A 22985-nucleotide genomic window follows, 5' to 3' on the forward strand; every position below is an offset into this window, starting at 1 on the left:
ACTATAGAGTCCCCCATTACTGCTGCCTTCTTCCTTTCCCTACCCCTCTGAGCCACAGGGCCAGATTGTGCCAGAGGTGCGCCACTGTTACTTGATGGTGAAGAGTCAGCATTGTCTTTTTCAAATTTAGAGTTCACCCACAAATCTGCATTATAGATCAGCCTCAGTGCCAACTTCCCCGGGAGAATTTGACCATGCTCTCTTCATTTCAGCTAAGTATCCTGGACATGACGACATCATCACTCTAAACAAGTCTAAACAATTTGGACAACATCAAGCAAACACACAATTAACTCAACTTGGACCAAAATGATTTATAGCCTGAGGAACAAAGGACATTTGAATAAAATTTTAAACAGGCTGTGATCAGAAGGAAATGCTGAAGCTATTTGTACAAAGAGCAAATGCAGTTGGAATTTCACTGTAGTTTACCCTCAAACTCTCTGCACATGCAGCAGTGGCTTCCTCTGTGGTGTCCTTCCACGAACACCATTCTTGTTCAGTGCCTGGAGTTTAGAAATTAGGGGATTTGTCTGAAACACACTGTATGAATGTAAACGATGCAGCTGAGCAATGAGATGAGTTAGCCAATGCTCACCCTTCACAAAAGTCAAAGCCAGATTAATTGGTTAAATAACTTTGAGGAACCTTGCCTCAAAAAATACAGTTGGCAATAAACATAACTATACTTAAAGCAATTCACTGGAGTTGGAGGGTTTAGACTGTCCCAAGCAGGTTTAAAAGTAAAAGGTAATACCAATGACCAGTGCTATTTCCTACTTTTTCCCTGCATTAGACATTCTGAAATTCCCTGCCAATTTCCTCCCCCTTCTTCATCATCTTCTGACACCTTCAACAATCTTTCTCCATCTTAGTTAGAAAGATTATTGACCAATTTCTCAATGTGCTCACCAACTTACACACTTATCCATTTGCTTCCCTTGAAGAAACCATATTCATTCTGCAAATTTCTCCATCTCCACCATCTTTTTGAAAAAGCTGCTTTCCATTCCAGCGCTTAAGATGTCTTCATTTTGCATTTATTATATTTTATACATTAAAATTATGACATTACTTTAAACCAAACTGCTAATATTCCTAACATATATCCTATGGTTTATTTTTCAGTCAAAATTACCAAATTAGCTATTCTCACAATAGTTTTCCTACTTACTAATTACACAGCTAACTTGTGCATCATCTGCAAACTTCTTTATCAGAAATCATTTATACTGTTAAAACACGGCAGAGTCTGGTGGACTTCCAACCCACCAATAGCCTTTGCTGACTGCGAATTTTGAATCTAATTTGCCCATCTCCATGAAGCAATCCATGCTAAATGTCCCTGATTAACCTCTGCCTTTCCAAGTATAGACTGCCCTTCAGAATTTTCCCACCCCAGAAGTTATTCTAACTGTTATTCAACTGTTCAGTTTCTTTCCTCCCTATCTGTAATGTTGTTTAATGTCCTCTTATTCTCTGCTATTACTCCTGCAGCCATAAAGGGTTGAAAAATAATCCCTTGTTTCATTGAACAGCCTGCAGTATAACTCACCTGGCCTCAGTGGTTTATTCAAAGTTGCCAAAATCCTTAATAGTCCTCTTACTACTGTGAAGAGCTACAATATACGCATCCTGTTTCTTCACAACAGTTACCTTTTTAAGCCCAAAATATCTCCTTTATTATCCTCTTGTGCTTTACTTACTTATTGAGAATTTTCAAAATCAAATGACTGGTTAGTTAATAGCAGTCAGCAAGCAGAAAACTGATGACAGAACATTGCATGTTGATGGAAGATAGGATGAGGAAGGATAGCCTAAGTGTGTCAGAGTTAAATCTGATATTAACAGAAGAACAAATTAAAGTTTTAGTAGCAAGGGGAGGAGCAGGTAATACTAGTATTACGAAGTAAAAATAAACCATGCTGGTGGTCACTAGTACAAGATTCAAAACTACCTCTTAAGCAAGTTTGACCGGTCAGTCTGAAGAAAGGCGAGCTGATAGCTAGGAAAAGGATTATACGGCTTGGACTGAAGACAATGGCTACTGGCATTCCAGTATTTTGTTGAATGAGCAGAAATTTCTTCCAAACTGGACCACTGATACAATGAAACAGTGGAATCAAAAGGAACTAAGGTAAAGTTACTGACATCATATACACTGAAACTAATACTGTGCATCTGAATGAAGAGTAGCATATATATTAAAAATAGGAAGGCCTGTTAGACTGGTGAAGGGACACCATAATTAATGAATGGTCAATGGAAAAGATCAGAAACAAGTTAACAAAAATTAAAATGCATCTGTAACCATGGCTCAAATGGGGCCTAGTCATTATTTTATGTGGAATGCCTTGACATTGCTACCAACAGTACTGGAAAGAGGGAAGTCAGTCAGTCAGTATGGTCCTGTTATAGTTAAACATTTCAGTAACATTACATATACAAAACATAACATTAGGGTTGATTATGGAGAAAGTGACAAATGAATTAACTTGTGTGTGCAAATACAAACAGTAAATTAATCAAAACATTGCTGCAGTATGCAAAACCAGCTCCCAAACTCAATATATTGTTACATAAATAAGCTTAAGTTAAAGGCCTCATTTAAATAGATTTTAATTGACTATTTCCATTCTATACAAGTACTCTATTTTCAAGCCACATTAACAGAAATGCTCAAATGCTTTAAGATATTAATTCATCAGTACTCAGTGCTTAATAAATTGATGCATTTACAAACATTTTGCATTAATGGTGTATCAAAGCTAAACAAAATTTCAAATCTAACCATTGTGGAGAATTTCAACATAAACTTGTATTCAGACCCCTCTTTACATCCTTTAGCTAATAATACCATTAACTCGAACTTCAAGTTAAGAAAGGTCATGACAAATTCACAGAGAGCCAACAATATTTACTTATCTAATGAAATCATTGAGAAAGCACTATGAAAAATAGAAAGAGTGGTAATTAGTCCAATAGGTACAAAAAGACACTGGTAACAAAGTATGATAAAAGTCAAAGGAGAAAGAAATTAAAATAAATTAACAAGTTTCAAACAACAATTTGAGCACATGTAATAAGAGATAAAACGCATTTCAGTAGTTTTACAAGTATTACCTTAGCAATTACTACATTGTAACAGAGTTTACAGTACAGAAACAGGTTATTAGGACAAACATGGTTGTGTATACTCCACACACACCATCTGCACCATTTACACTCCTGGCTGAATAAATATGGCACCTTTTACATAAAAGATAATAAATTTGTCATTCACAGGGACATTTCCCAAATGTCTAATAATTTTTTGGAATGAAGTTATCTGCCCTCAAGACTCATTTGTTAACATGCTATTTTAAATAAGCTTATTAATGTGAAAATCTTCAAACTCCTTAAACTAAATTCATGAGGCCAAGGACAAAGTAGTATATAGCAAGTGAAGTAATATAAACCATCCAACAAGATTTTAAGATTCACAAGTCATGTAGTTTTCCAGTGTGTTGAGTTTGCTCCATGTCTTGTATTTTCTTGGAACAATGAATTGCAAAAATAGTATGTTGCAAACTGATGAAATAACCCAAGATCCTTTTTCAATCTATTGCGGGGATTATGTTTAAAACTAAACAAGGCTAGATTATCCAACCTTGTTACTCAACATTAGTAAGACTAAGGAATTGACTGTGAACTTCAGGAATGGGAAGTCTAAGGATCAGCAGTGGAAAGGGTAAGCAGTTATAAATTCCTGAGTGTCAACATCTCTGAAGATCTGCCCTAACCCCAACATACTGATGCAATTACAAAGACGGCATGAAAGTGACCACATTTCATTAGGAGTTTGGGGAGATTTATCCATTTAGTGAGATACAGTGTGCATTAGGGCCTTCCAGCCCTTCAAGCCACGCCATCTGGCAATTCCCACCCCCCCCCCGCCCCCCCGAGTCCAATCATGGGACAATTTACAACTACCAATTAACCTAACAACCAGTACATCTTTGAACTGTGGGAGGAAACCAGAGCACCCAGAAGAAACTCATGTGGTCATAATGAGAATGTACAAACTCCTTACAAGCAGTGTCAGGAACTGAGCCTTGGTCACCTGTACTGTAAAGTGTTGTGCTAACCACTACACTGCCATGCTGCCCCAGACTTTGGTAAGTATTCAAAGAGACAAATTTCTACAAGTGTAGCACAGAGAGCATTCTAACTGGTTGCATCACTTTCATAGTTATTGAACATGATTGGAAAAAGCTGCAGAAAGTTCTAAACTCAGCAAGCTCCATCATGAGCACTAACCTCTCCAACATCGAGGACACCCTCAAAGGCAGAATCCATCATTAAGGAACCCCTTCATCACCCAAGATATGCCCTCTTCTTATTGCTATCATCAAGCAGGTAGTACAGAAGCCTGAAGACACAAACTCAACATCTCAAAAGTAGCTTCTTCCATTCTTCCATCTGATTTCTGAATGGAAAACGAATCCATGAACGCTGCTACCTTTTCTTTTTCTTCTTTTTCACTACTTATTTAAATTATAGTTGCAAGATAAAGTTGGTGAACTTCGCAATTCTGATCTTCATCTAAGTCACATCAATAAACAAACAATCTGGCTAAACTAATAAGACATAAACAATTGTACTTTTCATGTCTTTATTGTACACATCATTTAATCATTTACAGTACAGGCAGGAAGTATGCAAACCCTTACAACTTAAAACTGGTAGAATCTCCTTTAGCAGCAACAACCTCTATCAAACATTTCCTGTAGCTACTATCAATGGTGAGCATGAATTTTAGACCATTTCTCCATACAAAACTGTTCCAGTTCATCAATATTTCTGTGATACCTTGCAAGAATGGTCTTCTTCAGGCCATATCACAGCATCTCAACTGGGTTCAGGTCTGGACTCTGGTTTAAAAAGCAAAAGATTTGTGTTTCGAATGGCCAAGTCATTGACCTACTCTTGTCTTTTGGATCACTGTCTGTTGCATCATCCAACTTCTATAAAGCTTCCATAACATTCTACTGTAAAATGTCTTGGTACAATTTTGAATTCATTGCTCCTGCAAGCTGCCCAGGCCCTGAGGCAGCAAAGCAGCCCCAAACCATGATGCTTCCTCCATCATGCTTCATAGCTGGGATGAGATTTTGGTGTTGGTGTGCAGTGCCCTTTTCCCTCCAAACAGTAGTATGCATTTCTTCCAAAAGTTCAACTTCTGTCTCATCAGTCCACAGAGCATTGTCTGAGAAGTGTAGTGGAACATCCAGGTGGTCTTTTCTAATTTGAGATATGCAGCAATGGGTTTTTTTTTTTTGGAGGACAGTGGTTTCCTCCATGGTGTCCTTCCAGGAACACCATTCTTATTCAGTGTTTTTCTTATAGTGAACACATGAACGGGGACTTTAGCTAGTTCACCTTCTTCAGCACTGCACATTGTGCTCTTGGTGTGATCATTGCAGGACGCCCACACCTATAAGGAGTAATGAATTTCCTCCACTTGTCGAGAATTTCTCTTACGGTGGACTGATGAACACTCAAGTCTTTAAAAATGATTCTGTAGCTTTTCCCAGCTTCATATATCTCTACAATTCTTCTTCTAAGGTCCTCTGAAAGTTAATTTTAATCAAAACATGATGCACATAAATAGATCTTTCTTGAGAAGAGTAGGCTGTCAGCACCCTATCTTTTTTTATAGGGCAGGTCACTTCTATAACCTTCACCTCTAATCTCATCTTTGATTGAACACCTGACACAAAATAACTTTTGTAGAAGGCATTATCCCAGAAGTTCACACTTTTTTGAACCTAGACTGCAATTGTTTAGATGGTGTACTCAGTATTAAAAAGTACAACTGTTTGTGTTACTAGTTTCAGCAGATTGTGTTTCTCTATTATTGTGACTTAGATGGAGATCAGACCATATTTTATGGGTAATAATGAAAACCAAGTAATTGCAAATGGTCACAATTTTTCTTGCAGCAGTAAAGTATATAAAATTTAGTAAGCATGGCACTTAGTAACCATGAGCCATTTGATCACTCATAATGGTAACAGTTAGTACAGGTAGTCCCCGAGTTACGAACGTCCGATTTACGAACAACCCGTACTTACGAACCAAGGAAGAAGAACGCCGTCCACCATTTTAAATCAGATCACGATGCCGTCCACCATTTTAAATCGTTGCCGTTGACACCGTGTTGAATGTGTAACTTTGTATTTGGCTTAAATTTTTCTTAGCAAGATTCACCCTGACCCCCCCACCTTTTCCGGTTGGCTGGCGGCACAGTGAGATCAGCGCCGGGCTCAAGAATGGAGGTTCCCGAGTTCAATCCAGTGACAGATGCCTCCCAAGCACTCCATCCGTGCTGGTTTGATGTTGAGCCCGCAACTCGACCTCGTAAAAAAACGACTGCCAGCTCCAGTTTAAATTCCCACGCAAAATATTATGGAGGATCAAATACCCAAACCCAGCACAACTCCCACTTGTCCCATTTAACCTGCCTCAGTGCAGTGGACTTTAGGACCTGGAGAATTCAGTGCAGTGGTCCTTCAGACCCAGCGGAGCTCGGGACCCACCAACTGCAGTGTTTCTGTTCCGTTGACGGGAAGCGATCACGATTGAAAACAAAGTGGAAATAATAAAGCATTTGGAAAGAGGTGAAACGCCATCGGTCATTGGAAAAGTGTTAGGCTACAGTCAGTCAACGATCAGAACAATTTTAAAGGATAAAGTGAGAATAATGGAGCATGTGAAAGGCCCTGCCCCGATGACAGCTACAATTACTAAGCAATGCAGTGGTTTAATTACTGGAATACATACGTTTCTTAAGTGTTTTATATGCATAGAAAGGTTAAAATATATACTATATACTACGACAAACAGTTGATTAACTGATGCTAAATAATACCCGATGTACTTGTTCCGACTTACGTACAAATCCGACTTAAAGACAGACTCAGGAACGGAACTCGTTTGTAACCTGGGGACTGCCTGTATTTGACCATGACATACTTCAACATGCACTGTACAAAACACTGATTTGTTGCATAGTAGCAAGAACAGCAAAAAAACAATCAGATATTAAGTTTAAATTCAATTGATTTGCATTCAAGATTATTCCTCATCTTGAAGTACACGCAAATCTATAAAACATATCAACATGCATCAGCACTGGTAAATAAAGGGAAAACAAACTTTTAGTTAAGTGAATCAGTGATTTAAGGGGTGGGAGAGTAAATAATACCAAAAACTGTTAACCTGCAGTTAACACAATCAGTACTGTGCACAGGCCAATTCAATACAACACACATCGTCCTCCAGCCTAAACATTGGCAGTTTCATATTCCTTGTACTTTATAAAAAGATATTCACTCAACTGCTTGCCATTTCAGTGAACCTAGTGTAAAATCACTGCCTTCCCACTGCTTCACCCAAAACATTACAAAAGCTTTTATTTCAAAGGAAAATAAGAAAACTATAACATATCCATAAATATGATAGGCAATCAGGTAACACCAATTGCAAGTTCTCCTACTCTCTATACATCTTTCCACAGAAATGCAAATTCTATGGTTCCAAACAACTCTGGATTAAACTGAAATGAATGGTCCTTCAAAAAATTATAGAAGGACCAAAAACTAAACTCTTTTTAATATTATGCATCAATTTCAACAAGCATCTCTCCACAAAGCAGACCATGGGGCTTCAACTTTGATAGTCTATTCTGGAAAGAAACTAGTTTCAATAAAATGGCAGAACTACATTTTTAGCTTCTATACACTTCTGTTGTATTGACCATAAATCAATTGTGTCTTAAACAGCAAATCAAATTATGAAGTATAGTACTGTGCAAGAGTCATAGGCACATATATGTAACTAGGGTGCCAAACATTTACACAGTACTGCATTTGTTAACTTGGAGCAGTGTGTAGATCTGGCAGGAGCAAAGAATGCTGGGAATAGTGAGGGTGGAGCATCACAGGAGGGGTACAGGACAGGTGGCAAAAAAGGAGAGACAGGCAGGGATTAATGCAGGTACAGACACACCCAGCCCTGCAATACCAGACAAGGGCATTTGATAACAATTAGTTTATTGATCATTACAGAATGCCTCTCTTTGCTTCCCAATCTCTCCCTTTTCCCAACCACGACTCTTTTTTCTTCAATCACTTCAGTCCACAATAGAGACTCATATCAGAATCAGGTTCATTATAAAACATGTTTATTGTAATTAAATTTTCCAAGGAACTGGTCTGGAAGATAGGAATTACAGGTATTTCATTACCTCTAGCTAAGACCTAATTAAAAAATTAGCATTACTTTGAGAACAATACAACCAATTTATTTAATGCCTTAAATTTGACTCCAGACTTGCTTTACTTGAGAATGAACATTGTGTTATTCCCAAAACTCATCACTGGTGTAACTGCTAATTTTACAAACTGCTTTGATTGAGCACAAATCATCTGCTCTTGACATCAATATTACAATCTAATAAAAACTTAAAATCACCACTGGGATATTAATTTAGAGGAGGGTAGTGGAGGAGAGCATATTTAATATCGATTTAGAAATCACGATAATTAAACAAGGATGTGGGTCAGCCATGGCTGTATCATCTGTCTCAAATAAGACCATATGATGTAGGAACAAATTAGGCCCTTCAGCTCATCAAGTCTGCTCTGCCATTCCATCATGGCTGATCTATTATCCTTCTCAACTCCATTCTCCTGCCTTCTCCCTATAACCTTTTACCCCTTACTGATCAAGAACCCATCAACCTCCACTTTAAATACACTCAATGACTTCCACAGACATCTGTGGCAATGAATTCCACAGATTTACACTCTCTAGCTATAGAAATCACTTCCCATCTGTTCTAAAGGAACATCCTTGTATTCTGAGGCTGTTCCCTCTAGTTCTCGACTCCCCCCCCCCCCCCCCCCCCCCCCAAGGTTGAGCCCAGCCAAATGAGAATGGATAGGAATTTTAAATGAGTGTTAGGAAAAACAAATCTTAATTTTCTTTGTTGGATAACACAATTTCCTTCACCATTTTTTGTTTCTGACAGTTCCGACAGTTTTTTACATCCTACAGGGCAATTCCCTAACCCACCCACCAAATAGTGTCATTACATGTTTCAGTTGGTATGGACAATTCTGAAGTAAAGAATCAGAAAAACACACTTGGTCTCTTGAGCCTGTTCTACCTTTCAATGTGATCACCTAGTTTTAATCTCAATTCTAAAATCACACTCATCCCTAATAACCTTCCACTATTTCATCAAGTCAAATCAATCAGATAGATTTCCTAAGATTCTCAATTCTCTGGAAAAAAAAAGTACCTCACTTATATCTGAAATGGGCAGTTCATTACTGTATATTTAATCACAAACTCTAGCTCTAAATTCTGCCTCTGGAGGAAATATCTCAAATCGTCCCTAACTTCAACACACCATCAGATATAAGCTTAGCTTTTCCAATTTTAGATAATCTGTGTCCATTTCAGAAAACTCCCTCCCATGCATCAACTTCCTTCCTTTAACAAGGCAACTGATACTGTACAATATACATTACATGCAGTTGCACCAAAGCCCTACATAACTGCAACATAACCTCCCTATTTTTGTATTCAATTTGCTAATTTAAAAAATTGGCTTCCCTAAACAAAAACACCAGACTGATTGATATCAGTAATTTAATCAAAAATTGAATGAACTTTTGGGGAAGTAATCAGTGATAAGATTTTAATACACATGCATACAAGTATTACTCATTATTAGCTAGTCAAAACTTACAAGAAATGCAAGGGCAACAACTGCATTTGCAAGGCATTTTTAATTTTGCTGATGTTAACTCATTGATTGGCCTAATCTCAAATAATAATGAGACAGCCTACAAAGAAGAAGTCATCACCCCGACACAGTGGTGTCAAGAAAACAACTTCCCCCTCAATGTCAAAAGAACAAAGGAACTAGTTGTGGACTATAGGAGGAATGGAGACAACCCCTATTGACATCAATGGATCTGGGGTTGAGAGGGTGAACAGCTTTAAGTTCCTCAGCATACACATCACCAAGGATCTCCTAGGGTCTGTACATACCGACTGTATGATTTTTTTTTAAAAAAAAGCACAACAGTGCCTCTTTCACCTCAGACAGCTGAACAAGTTTGATAAAAACTTTCTATAGGGGCACAACTGAGAGCATTCTGACTGGCTGCATCACTACCTGGTAAGGGAACCGTACTTGCCTCAATCGCAGGACTCTGCAGAGTGGTGCAGACAGCACAGTGCATCTGTAGATGCGAGCTTCCCACTATTCAGGACATTTACAAAGGAAGGTGTGTAATAAGGGCCCGAAGGATCATTGGGGACCTGACTCACCACAACCACAAACTGTTCCAGCTACTACCATCCTGGAAACAGTACCGCAGCATAAAAGCCAGGACCAACATGTTCCAGGACAGCTACTTCCACTAGACCATCAGACTGATTAATTCATGCCGATACAATTGTATTTCCGTTATATTGACTGTCCTGTTGTACATAGTGTTACAAATTACTATAAACTGCACATCACATTTAGACAGAAACATAACAAAGAATTTTACTCATGGCTATGAAGGATGCAAGTAACAAAGTTAATTCAATTCAACGTGATGACAACTATTTCTGACTAAGGTTATCAAACAAAATCCAACTCAGAAATAATAAAACATTATCAAAAAGGAATACCTGTATGACTTAAAAGGAGGCACTAAGCTAGAGAGTTGAGTGGATTCCAGCCACTTGGTGCCTGAGCAGCAAAAGGCCATAACCATAACTTTAAAAGACATTGTGGATGCATAAGGGGCCAAGACCTTGGACAGATTGATTCAACCTTTACGCTTCCAATCAAAATATACAAAATAAGGTAATACAGGTGGAGGAAGCTATTGGTTTGGGTAACAATATATGGCATACACTTTTCTTAAAAAAATCGTTTTAATATACAGATGTATTTACTGAAATTCTCAAGTTACTGTTTCTAATATCACTTGAGGGAACACACCCAATAGGGAAAGTGCATGGATAAGAGCTGGTACAATACTTCTTTTGATAAGTGTTCTCCTCCAGTATTAGGCAAGATGCTTCACCAGCATGAACCCAACAGCTTTCTCTCCCTATTCCATCAAAGGAACAGAAATAAGACCAGCAAAGAAAATACATTCTGAAAATTAGAAGAAATAACAAGGTGAAGGATCAAAGCTAGCAAAAATATGGCAGAAACATATATACTGCTTGCAAGGAAGTATATTCCTTGTTATACTGCTTTATAGAGTCTGAACAAAGGATATGAATAAAAAAAATTTAAGCTAGGAAACTGCATGAGAGCTAAGAAGTTGAAGGCACGGTAGCTTAGTGATTAGCCCAATGCTTTATAGTACAGGTGATCCGTGTTCAATTCCGCTGCTGTTTGTAAGGAGTTTGTATGTTCTCCAAGTGACTGTGTGGGTTTCCTTCTGCAGTCCAGACTTACTGGTTGATGGATTTACTTGTCATTGTAAATTGTCCCATGATTAGGCTCAGATTAAATCAACAGATTGCTGGGCACCGTGGCTTAAAGGGCTGGAAAGGCCTATTCTGTGCTGTATCTCAATGAGTAAATAAATATTGAAATGTTTCAGAAAGGGAAGTGCAAGTAGTGACAGAGTAATATGATGATAGTACACCTGAAAGTGTGCAAAACCAATTAAATAAACTATTTTCACAGGTCAGAGTAATTAATGCTGAAACACATGTTAGTTTTATTAAACTAGTGCTATAGAACAACTGCAAATACAGTGGAGAAAAAGACTGCACAGGGAACTGGGGGAAGTTGGCAAGTTCTTTATATGGAAAAGATCATCTGACTTTCAGTTAGCACAGAAATAAGCCTTACCATCATGATAATATGGTTAAAATTATTGGGAAAAAGGCACAAATATATTTTTTAAATTTCTACACAGCATTCCAAGAATTTAAAGAAACACTAGTTTTCTTGGGATGAATCAAATATACAAGTTATTCCAAATAAATAAAAATATTGACTTACAGTGTGAGCACATTTCCAGGGGATAGCTCGCTTCATTTCCCTAAAATGAAAGAAAATAGTTCATAATTACATCTGGAATCTAATACTATATTACAATAGTATGTTTGCAAAGGATAAAGACTTATGCACTGCCTGATGCAAAACTTGAAGCCATTTCACAAATTGTTGCTTACAATGGAAACTGTAACTGTGCAATAATCTTTAACACTTTTTAACATTCCTCAAGTACAAAAGCATTATACACTTAAATATATACCTCCAACCACAAAAGATAACAAACTTCATGACATTGTCAAGTATACAGTCTATATGAACTTAAAGCAATTAGTACTTTATCCTATTCTCTTTTCCTTTGTTAATTTATCACATGGGTGCAGAGTTTGTATACAACAACCTTGGAAGTGTCATTATGAAATACCTTTAAAATGAAACAGAAGCAGAGCAACTTAGAGAAATTCCAGAGCTACACACAGGAAGTTGAAAGTACAGTTGCCAAAGATGAAACAGTTACATTGGAAGTGTACAAAGGAAGAGCTGTGAGATCATTAGAGGATCTACAATCAAAGATGAGAATTTTAAAGATTCGGGCTTCACTGGACTTGGACCTCAACAAGTAAAGGGGTAATACAAGTTACAAGTTAAGAGACAGGCAGTTACAGATTAGCTTACATTTTACAGAGCACAAGATAAGACAACAGCCAGGAGCTACCAGGATAAACAAATCTAAAGGTCAGGCAGGAATATGGGTATCAGCAGCAGATAAACTCGGGGTGGAAGGAGGTAATCTTGGTGTTTCCTTTATTTGCCATTGTCCTAAAAATTATGCTTTCTAGGGAGTCAAAATAACAACATTCTGCAAGTTTCCTCAAAATCTGTTCAATCTCCAGAATCAAACACTAATTGACATCCTACAGGTAACCTTAAGGATTATGCCATGATGTTTATATGGCAGTAATTTAAAAATGCACAAAATGTGCAAAGGGTAGAAGAATAGCCATTCATTCAGTATGGTAACTTCAATAGATGTTTCATATTTTATATACACATACACACACAAAGTTCTGGGAAAGGTATAACAAAGTAGCAGATTTCTGCAAACCTTTGTTGAATCCTATGATGAATCAAAATCCAATAAATCTTAATTACCCATCACATTCTGTGCACAGAATTTGTGCCTTAAATAGAATAAAATCCAGTTTACATTTGCTGGTGTGCGTTACAAAATTTGTTAACATAGCAGCAGCAGTACACTGCAATACAAGGTAATAAATAAAGAAAAATTAAATGAAGTAAATACATATATGCATTAAAATAGTGTAAAACAGAGGTAATATAAAAAAGTGAGATAATTTTCATGGGCTCAATGTCCACTTAGGAATCGTATGGCAGAGGGGAAGAAGCTGTTCCTGAATCACTGAATATGTGCCTTCAGGTTTCTGTACCTTCTTCCTGGCTGGCTCTTCTTGGGTAATGAGGGTCCTCAATAATGGATGCAGCCTTTCTGCGGCACCGCTCCTTGAAGATGTCTTGGATATTATGAAGGAAAACACCCAAGATAGAACTAATTTTACAACTGGCAGCAGGTCAAATATTCCATAACCCATTATAAACAAAAATAAGCCTCCAACTCAAGTACAAGTCTGGGACCAAACAATGCAAAAATTCTACATTTTTTACTGGTTTATGTTCCACAGGAGTCCCCTCTACTGTTACCTCCTACAATGAGGAAAGTATTAAGAAAGGTTTTGAAGAATGACAGGCTCACAGTGTGAGATGCATATTTATGCAAGACAGTATAATGTTACTGGTAATATTATAATAAAACAAGCAGCAATATAAATGTGAAACAGCAGCAATAAAGATAAAATGTGACCAGTGCAGGATGAGTGTGTCCATTGGGAAGTGGAGGGGTGCGTGTAGGGACAAGCTGGCAGAGCTTTCAGAAATGGTGGACAGTGCTGGTTGAAACAGGGTGTTAAGTCTGAAAGGCTGGGAAAAGAAGCTGTTACCCAGCCTGGCAGTTCTGGTTCTTATGGTGCTGTACCTTCTGGCTTGACAGCAGGAGGTCAAAGAGACTGTGGGAAGGATGGGAGGGGTCTTTGATGCATGTCCTGAATGGGGGTGGGGGGGGGGGGAAATGAAGAGAGAACCCGATGTTTTCAATAGTCCTCACAATCTACGGTTTTCTACCAGTCTAGAATTTCATTTTTAAGTTCTCCTACTGCTTTTACTATGGCTTTCTTTCTTCATCAAACCCAGGTTGCCTAGTCTTGCAGTAATATTAATGAAGGATTTGACAGACAAGTGTCATTATAGACTAGGGTGCTGTATGTATTTGTTGAAGCCCCTAGCACCGCAGAATGTCCAGCTTGGATTTACCAGATCTGTTCCAGCCCTTCCCATTTAGCACAATAACAGTGCCACACAACACAATGGAAGGATGTCAGTGTGAAAGCAGGACTTTGTGCCCATAAAGAATGAAACTCTGGTCACTCCCACCAATACTGTTACAGATACATGCATCTGCCACAGGTATCTTACAAAATATAGCTAGTTCAAACACTACTTGCCAAGACAGTTGGGAACTGTACCCTTTAAGAATCAGGTGGCTTGATTACTGGAGGTGCTACCAAGTCACTTAAGGGAATGAACACAAAAGGCTCAGATTACAATACACTCTTGCTATTTTCATTGATCTGTTCCAGTGTTGTTTAGCATGGAAGAGCACCAATTCATCAGATGAGATGGGACAGTGAGTGACAATCAGGACTCCTTCTCCATGTTCAACCTGTTGCCATGAGACCTCAAAATCAATGCAGAAGACACACATGCCCACCACCTCCCTTATACATCCCAGGACCTCTTTTGCTGATAAAGACGTACAAGGATAATAAAGGTATTATCCAGTACCTTGTCTATAATGTGTGTTTTTGGGAGTATAATCACATTAGACTGCAGCTTGACTATCTGTAATTAACAATCACAAAATAATAATTATTATTAAATAATATCAAACTACCCTAATTAATAATCATCAATATAGCTTGATTAATTAGTCTAAATCTTCAAATTTGGATACCAGTCCCCAGGAGATTGTGAATTTGCCAGGCCAGCTGGGCAGGGAGCAGCTTTGCTATGTCTCAATTCAGTGGCCAGACTTAAGACAGGCAGTACATTAAGGTTTTTACTTTACTGTAATTGCAGCTGTGATAGAAGTGAATTGCTTGCTCAATCATATCTAAAGAGTTCGAACAGTAAACCAAATGCTGTTCTTTTGAAGTTCAATATAGAACATTAATAACCCAGGTGAGTTTTCAGTTAAAAACTTTTTTTTAATTCCACTTGCCCACATTTGAATTCACATCTCTGGATTGTTAGCCCAGACCTCTAACCTGCTTTAATAATAAATATAGTCTTACCTTACAAAATCTAATATACCTTACTTATGAGGGTATTTTGGATTTTGATTGTGAAATAAAATAGTAGAGATGGTAGAATTTTGTAGCAGAACATTTCAATTACACCAAAAACATGATATTCCCAGATGTCACACCATCTATTACTCTGTGTGCAAATGTTAAATTGTCAAAGCCATTGCACAACAAAATACACATTGTACTTCCGAAGGCTACAAAATAGCACTCCTTATGAAAAGTATGATATGGCTAACAATAGTTCATTGACCTCCACACTTAATTGTACACATCTTCATCAGAATGTGGACTGATTTTTCTCCCTGCCACACCCCGCCCCACACACAATTACCAATAGTAACAAAACAACTCAAAGTTCAAGGACACAAAAAGCACTTAAATGTCCTCAGTATCTTTGAAAACAAAAAGTGTAACATGTTTTCCAGTTCACTGTAATCGCTTTCCAGTAATGGCTCACCAGCATGGATGAGGTAGCTCTGCCAGAGTCAGCAAGCTGTCGGCAGGTTCTGGATTTGGCATTCCATGCAGGTAAAAGGAGCAAGATCTGATGATGCCATGGGTTCACAAATTGGTGAGACTGGAGGTCCAGTCATCTGCAAGTTCAAAATTTGAGACCTCACATTCAGAGATCAGCAGGTCGTGGAGTCAATCCTGAGGATCAGGGCCCAAGGGTCAAATCAGAAGTCAATGACATTGGCCAGTGCCCTGTATTGTGAATCTCTTGGCTTTAACTTCCCCAGATAAGCCCAGAGACTGAAAAATACAACCTGTCCTGGGTTTTAGGTGACTGCATGTGTGCATGGGTGGGAGGGAAGAACGGGGATTGTTCTGTTTTATGTTCTGACAAGCATTATGAGCATGCTATGTTAGTACCAGAATGCGTTCCCAGCACATGCTTGTGTGCTGTTTGTTAATGCAAACACAATTTCACTGTAGTTTCCATGTACACGTACTCAAGATAATCTCGAATCAAAATGAAGGAACATCCAGAAGTATTTTGCACCAAGTCTCTACAAAAGGAGCAAATGAAGATCAACTGCAAACAGATGTAGTGCAAAACATCCAGCTGCCCTGTCCTCACAAACAAAGTTGGGGTAATATTTTAGAATGCAAGGTGACTTGGATATACCATAAAACGGGAAGTGAAGGACATTTTTCAGCTTGGCAAACTTTCTAGAGAGTGCCAAACATTAATTATCTCTCAACTATTCACAATTTACATACTTATCTGAGAAGACAATGGAACATACCCAAGATTACTGGTGATAAAACACTAGCTAGGAAACAGATGTGGAATGATGTGAGGGAAAATGTAAGGCAGTGCACTTTATTTTGTACAACAAATTTACTGTGGAAATCCACCTGCAGGATAGATGCAAAATTGAAATTTCTTTATTGTCATTGCATAGTACAATTTGCCATGCACCAATACAGCAAAAATGAATTTGCAACTCTGGTACTCAATGCTATAAAACAAATAAAATAAAATCAAGTAACCAGCCAGTACAAAGCGCAACTCAGATGCATGACAGCCATAAAACCAGTATTAAAAGTAGCAATATAACAAATTTATGGATGATGTTTGATTGATTGGTTCAGAGCAATTATAGCTCTGGGGTAAAAGCTATAATTTCAGTCTGGATTTCCAAATTTCAGTCTGGAAGTGTGGGCATAGAAAATCTTATAATGTATGCCAGATGGAAGAAGTTCAACAGATAATTGCATGGGTGTGTATTGTCCTTAGAGATGCTTGTAGCTTTCCTTAGGCAGTGTAAGCTGTAGGTGTCCTCCAGGGCTCAGAGCTGTGTCCCGATGATCTTCTGTGCGCTAGAGATGACCTGCTTAAGTGCTTTCCTATCAGCTGCCGTAGAACTGAGATACCACACAGAGATGGAGTTGTTACTTACTTTACTTTACCTTACTTTCCCTTTTCTATTTTCTAATTATGATTTATAATTTAAATTTTTATTATATTTACTTCGATTTGTATTTCAGGGAGTGCGAAGCGCAGAAACAAATATCACTGTGATGATTGTATGCTCTAGTATCAATTGTTTGGTGACAGTAAAGTAAGATGCTCTCTATGGTTCAGCGGTAAAAGGTCACTAGCATCTGTTCAGGTAGACTAGCTTTCTTCAGAGTCCTGAGGAAAAACAAGCATTGCTGTGCTTTCTTAACTATTGTTGTGGTGTTAGTGGACCATGTAAGGTCTTCTGACATGTGTATTCCCAGAAACCTGAAACTGGACACTCTCTCCACTATGTCTCCGTTAATGTAGCCTGGAGCATACTTGTCATCCCGTGACTTTCCAAAGTTGATAATTAGCTAATTAGTCTTTGCTGTATTAAGAGACAGGTTGTTCTCTGAGCACCAGCTCACTAAGTTCTGTACCTCAGCTCTGTACACTGATTTGTCTCTGTTGGAGATCGATCAACCTGATCACTGTTGTGTGGTCTTAGCCATAATGCAGTGCTGCTTCAATGATCTTAGAAGACATTAAACAGACTTCCTGAAATAAATTTTGACAAGACAATTTTACTTCAGTTCCTAATGTAGTATCAATTCCTCACATTGAGGGAACCTAGGACAGTTTTGAGGACAAACGATTATATTAGGATAATCAAGCCAGAAAAGGTAGGAGGCTTATACAGATGTAGACACTTTCAGGCATAGATACATCTTCAGAAATAATGTATTTGTCAATGTAGCCAAAGATACAGATCAACAGTGGCCTGGAGTAAGTTGAGACATGAACTGCAACATTGTGCTAATTTCAAGGAGGTGACCAGCACCATGGTGGAATAGTCAAATTTATAAGCAACAGAAACATCGAAATTTCAGGAGAACATCGGTTAACACAGGGAGGGGGAGTCTGGCAGTGTTAAGATTAACACTTTGAGACCAAATAGGACAACAGATTACCAACAATCTGGCACAGCTCCATACAAGTTAAACAGAAAGTGATGGAAGTGATAGCTAGAATAGATTTGAGCGATTTACAATGATAGTTTAGTCAGGGTCTTTTAGGAGGAGGGGCAAAGAGTGATTTGTAACAATATATCCAAGATTAAGCGGTACCTGAGGTATGAGCATTAGTACAAGTAGGTAACTTTCAAACTGGAGGGGAACTAGCACTTGATTTTGCAATAGGTTTCAGGGATCAAGACGCAAGTCTCACAGGCAAAGTTAACCCAGGACAACTTGACAGGAAAAGGAACTTCAGGGCTAGGAAAGCATTACAATTTTTCCCAATCATGTCTCCTTGCACAATTCGAGGAACTAAACAGCACAATAATAAATCTTAGCTTTCCAAATTGGGATCATATCTGAAAATAGCATTTTGACCCAGATATGCACACTCGTGTTTATACTTTGAATAATGGGAGTACATTAAAGCAAAATACATGAGCAAAGAATTAGTTCACTATTAATACTACACATCTTTTCTTAAATAAGAGACTCAAAACTACTCACAATACTCTAAGTCCAATCTCACCAAGGCCACATAAAGCCTTGGGATTACATCCTTGCTCTTATATTCTAGTCCTCGCGAGATAAATGCTGACATTATATTTCCCTTCCTAAACACCGACTCAACCTACAAGTTAACCTTTAGGGAATCCCGAACAAGGACTCCCAAGTTCCTTTGCAGCTCTAATTTCTGAATGTTCTCCCCTAAATCTCTGCCTAAAAACAAGCTTTTCAGACTGAAAAGCTTGAGCATGTAGATATTAAGAAAGAAGATGTGCAGGAGCTTTTAGAAAGCACCAAGTTGGATAAGTCATCGGGACCAGACGAGATGTACTTCAGACTACTGTGGGAGACGAAGGAGACGATACTGAGGCTCTGGTGATGATTTTTGCATCATCAATGGGGACGGGAGAGGTTTGAGAGGATTGGAGGGTTGTCCATTATTCTTGAAAGGAGTAGAGATAGCCCAGGAAATTATAGACCATTGAGTCTTACTTCAGTGGTTGGTAAGTTGATGGAGAAGATCCTGAGAGGCAGGATTTATGAACATTTGGAGAAACATAATATGATTAGGAATAGTCAGCATGGCTTTGTCAAAGACAAGTCATGCCTTACGAGCCTGATTGAATTTTTTGAGAATGTGACTAAACACATTGATGATGGTAGAGCAATAGATGTAGTGCATATGGATTTCAGCAAGACATTTGACAAGGTACCCTGTGCAAAGCTTATTGAGAAAGGAGGCATAGGATCCAAGGGAAAATTGCTTTGTGGATCAAAACTGGCTTGCCCACAGAAGGCAAAGAGTAGTTGTAGACGGGTCATATATGTGCCTCAGGGATCTATTCTGGGACCCCCTACTCATTGTGAGTTTTATAAATGACCTGGATGAAGAAGTGGAGGGATGGGTTAGTAAATTTGCTGTTGACACAAAGTTTGGAGATGTTGTGGATAGTGTGGAGGGCTGTCTGAGGTTACAGCGGGACATTGATAGCATGCAAAAATAGGCTGAGAAGTGGCAGATGGAGTGCAACCCAGATAAATGTAAGGTGGTTCATTTCGGAAGGTCAAATATGACGATAGAATATAGTGTTAATGATAAGACTCTTGGCAGTATGGAGGATCAGAGGGATCCTGGGGTCTGATTCCATAGGACACTCAAGACTGCTGCACAGATTGACTCTGTGGTTAAGAAAGCATATAGTGCATTGGCCTTCATCAATCGTGGGACTGAGTTTAGGAGCCGAGAGGTAATGTTGCAACTATACAGGATCCTGGTCAGACCCCTCAGTTCTGGTCGCCTCACTATAGGAAGGATGTGGAAACCATAAAAAGGGTACAGAGATTTACCAGGATGTTGCCTGGATTGGGGAGCATACCTTATGAGAACAGGTTAAGTGAACTTGGCCATTTTTCCTTGGAGTGACAGAGGATGAGAGGTGACCTGATAGAGGTATACAAGATGAGAGGCACTGATCACGTGTATAGTCAGAGGCTTATTCCCAGGGCTGAAATGGCTAGCATGAGAGGGCACAGTTTTAAGGTGCTTGAAAGTAGGTACAGAGGAGATATCGGGGTAAGTGGTTGTCGTCGGTTTTTTTTAAAATAAACGCAGAGAGTGGTGAGTGCATGGAATTGGCAGCCAGTGACTGTGGTGGCAGCGGATACAATAGGGTCTTTTAAGAGACTCCTGGACAGGTATATATGGAGCTCAGAAAAGTAGAGGGCTATGGGTAATCCTAGGTAATTTCTCAGGTAAGGACATGTTCGGCACAGCTTTGTGGGGTAAAGGGCCTGGTTTTCTATGTTTTATTCCTTCTACCAAAGTGCAAGACCATAAATGCCCCTGCACTTCAGTATATTCCATCTACCACTTCTTTGCCCATTCTCCCAATCCAACTCCTTCAGCAGACTCCCTGCTTCCTCAACATGACCTGCCCCTCCACCTATCTTCATATCATCAGCAAACTTGGCCACAAAGCCATCAATTTCATCATCCAAATCATTGACGAATAACATGAAAAGAGGCAGTCCCTATAACAATCCCTGCAGAATACCAAATGTGACCAGCAGCCAGCCTCTATTCCAGCTCTGCCTTTTGTCACACTATCTTGTATCCATGCTAGTATCTTTCCTGTAAGACCACGCAGCCTCATGTGTGGCACCCTGTCAAAACCTTCTGAAAATCCAAGTAAATAACATCCACTGACTCTCCTGCCAGTTACTTTTTGTCAGGCAAGATTTCCCCTTAGAGACACCATGCTGAGTTTGGCCTATTTTATCATGTGGCTCCATACCCTGAAACCTCATCCTTAATAATGGATTCCCAACATCTTCCCAACTACTGAAGCCAAGCCAACTGGCCTAGAAATATCCTTTCTTCTGCTTCTTCCTTTCTTAAAGAGTGGAGTGACAATTGTAACTTTCCAGTTCTCCAGAACCATTCTGGAATCTCGTGATTCCTGAAAAATCATTTCCAATGCCCCCACAATCTCTTCAGCCATCTCTTTCAGAACCCTGGAGTATAGTCCTTCTGGTCCAGGTGATTTATCTACCTTCAGACTTTGCAGTTTCTCAAGCATCTTTTCCTTTAATACCTACATTCACTTCTGCCCATAACACTCAAATTTCTGGCATATTGCTGGTGTCCTCCACAGTGAAGACTAACACAAAATACTTCTGCTTGTCCACTATTTTTTTGTCCCCCATTACCACCTCTTCTTGTGTCATTTTCCAGTGGTCCATTATCCACTCTCACCTCTCTTTTACTCTTTATATATCCAAAAAACTTTGGCATCCTCTTATATTATTGGCTAACTTACCTTCATATTTCATCTTTTCCTTCCTTATGGCTTCTTTTAGTTGCCTTCTGCTGATTTTTTAAAACCTCTTAACTTCCCACTAATTTTTGCTATATTATATGCCCTCTCTTTTTCTTTAATGCTGTCTCTCAGTTCACTTGTCAGCCACAGTTGCCTCATCCTTCCGTTAGAATACTTCTTTGGGATGCACCTATCCTGCACCTTCCAAATTGCCTCAGAAACTCCAGCTACTACTATTTTGCAGTCACCCCTGCTGGTGTCCCCTTCCAATCAACTCTGGCCAGCTCTTCTCTTGTGCCTCTAATTCTCTATATTCCACTGTAATACTAATATAATTGACTTATCTTCTCCCTTTCAAACTGCAAGTGTAATACGAATTCTGTCATACTATAATCACAGGCTCCTAGGGATTCCTTTACCTTAAGCACCCTAAAAGGTAATCAAATCTGGTTCATTACACAGCACCCAGTCCAGAATTGCTTTCCCCTGGTGAGGTCAACCACAAGCTGCTATAAAAAGCAATCTCATAGGCATCCTATAAATTCCCTCCCTTGGGATCCAGCACCAACCTGATTTTCCCAATCTATCTGCATACTGAAATCCCCCATGGCTATCGTAATATTGCCCCTTTTACTTGTAATATTGGCCTTTATCTCCTGCTGTAATTTATATGCCACATCCTGGCTACTGTTCAGAGGCCTGCATAGAAATCCCATCAGGGTATTTTTACCCTTGCAATTTCTTAACTCTACCCACAAGAATTCTACATCTTCTAATCCTCTGTCACCTCTATGGATTTGATCTAATTTTTTTTTACCAACATAGGTCACCCCAACAATAAAGTGTTCCAGTTACAAAGAAAATACAGCATAGGTAGACAGCAATATGCCAGGTCACGAGATACAAAATATACCTTGGAACATGAGGGAACCATACATATTTTAACAGTAAAATATAGTAACCAATATATTAATTCAGTGGGCAAATACAGACATAATCAGAATCAAGTTTATTATCACCAGCATGTAACGTGAAATTTGTTAACTTAGCAGCAGCAGATCAATGCAATACATAACATGGAAAAAAATAAAATAAGTAATTTAGCATACTTTATATAGTATACATTTATTGAACAGATTAAAAATCATGCAAAAAACAGATATACTATATATTTTCTTT

At 38.7% G+C, this 22985-nt stretch overlaps 1 protein-coding gene across 1 annotated transcript in view; it reads right to left on the reverse strand.

The window, feature by feature from the left end:
• Positions 1-22985, reverse strand: part of LOC140730582 (calcineurin subunit B type 1) — a 59158-nt gene that overhangs the window by 25736 nt on the left and 10437 nt on the right. Inside the window, exon 2 of the mRNA XM_073051249.1 lies at positions 12080-12119. Within this exon, the coding sequence (XP_072907350.1) occupies positions 12080-12119 (40 nt within the window). The remainder of the gene's footprint in view (positions 1-12079; positions 12120-22985) is intronic.

Source organism: Hemitrygon akajei, chromosome 7, assembly GCF_048418815.1.
Source record: "Hemitrygon akajei chromosome 7, sHemAka1.3, whole genome shotgun sequence".
In the NCBI taxonomy this organism is placed as follows: domain Eukaryota; kingdom Metazoa; phylum Chordata; class Chondrichthyes; order Myliobatiformes; family Dasyatidae; genus Hemitrygon; species Hemitrygon akajei.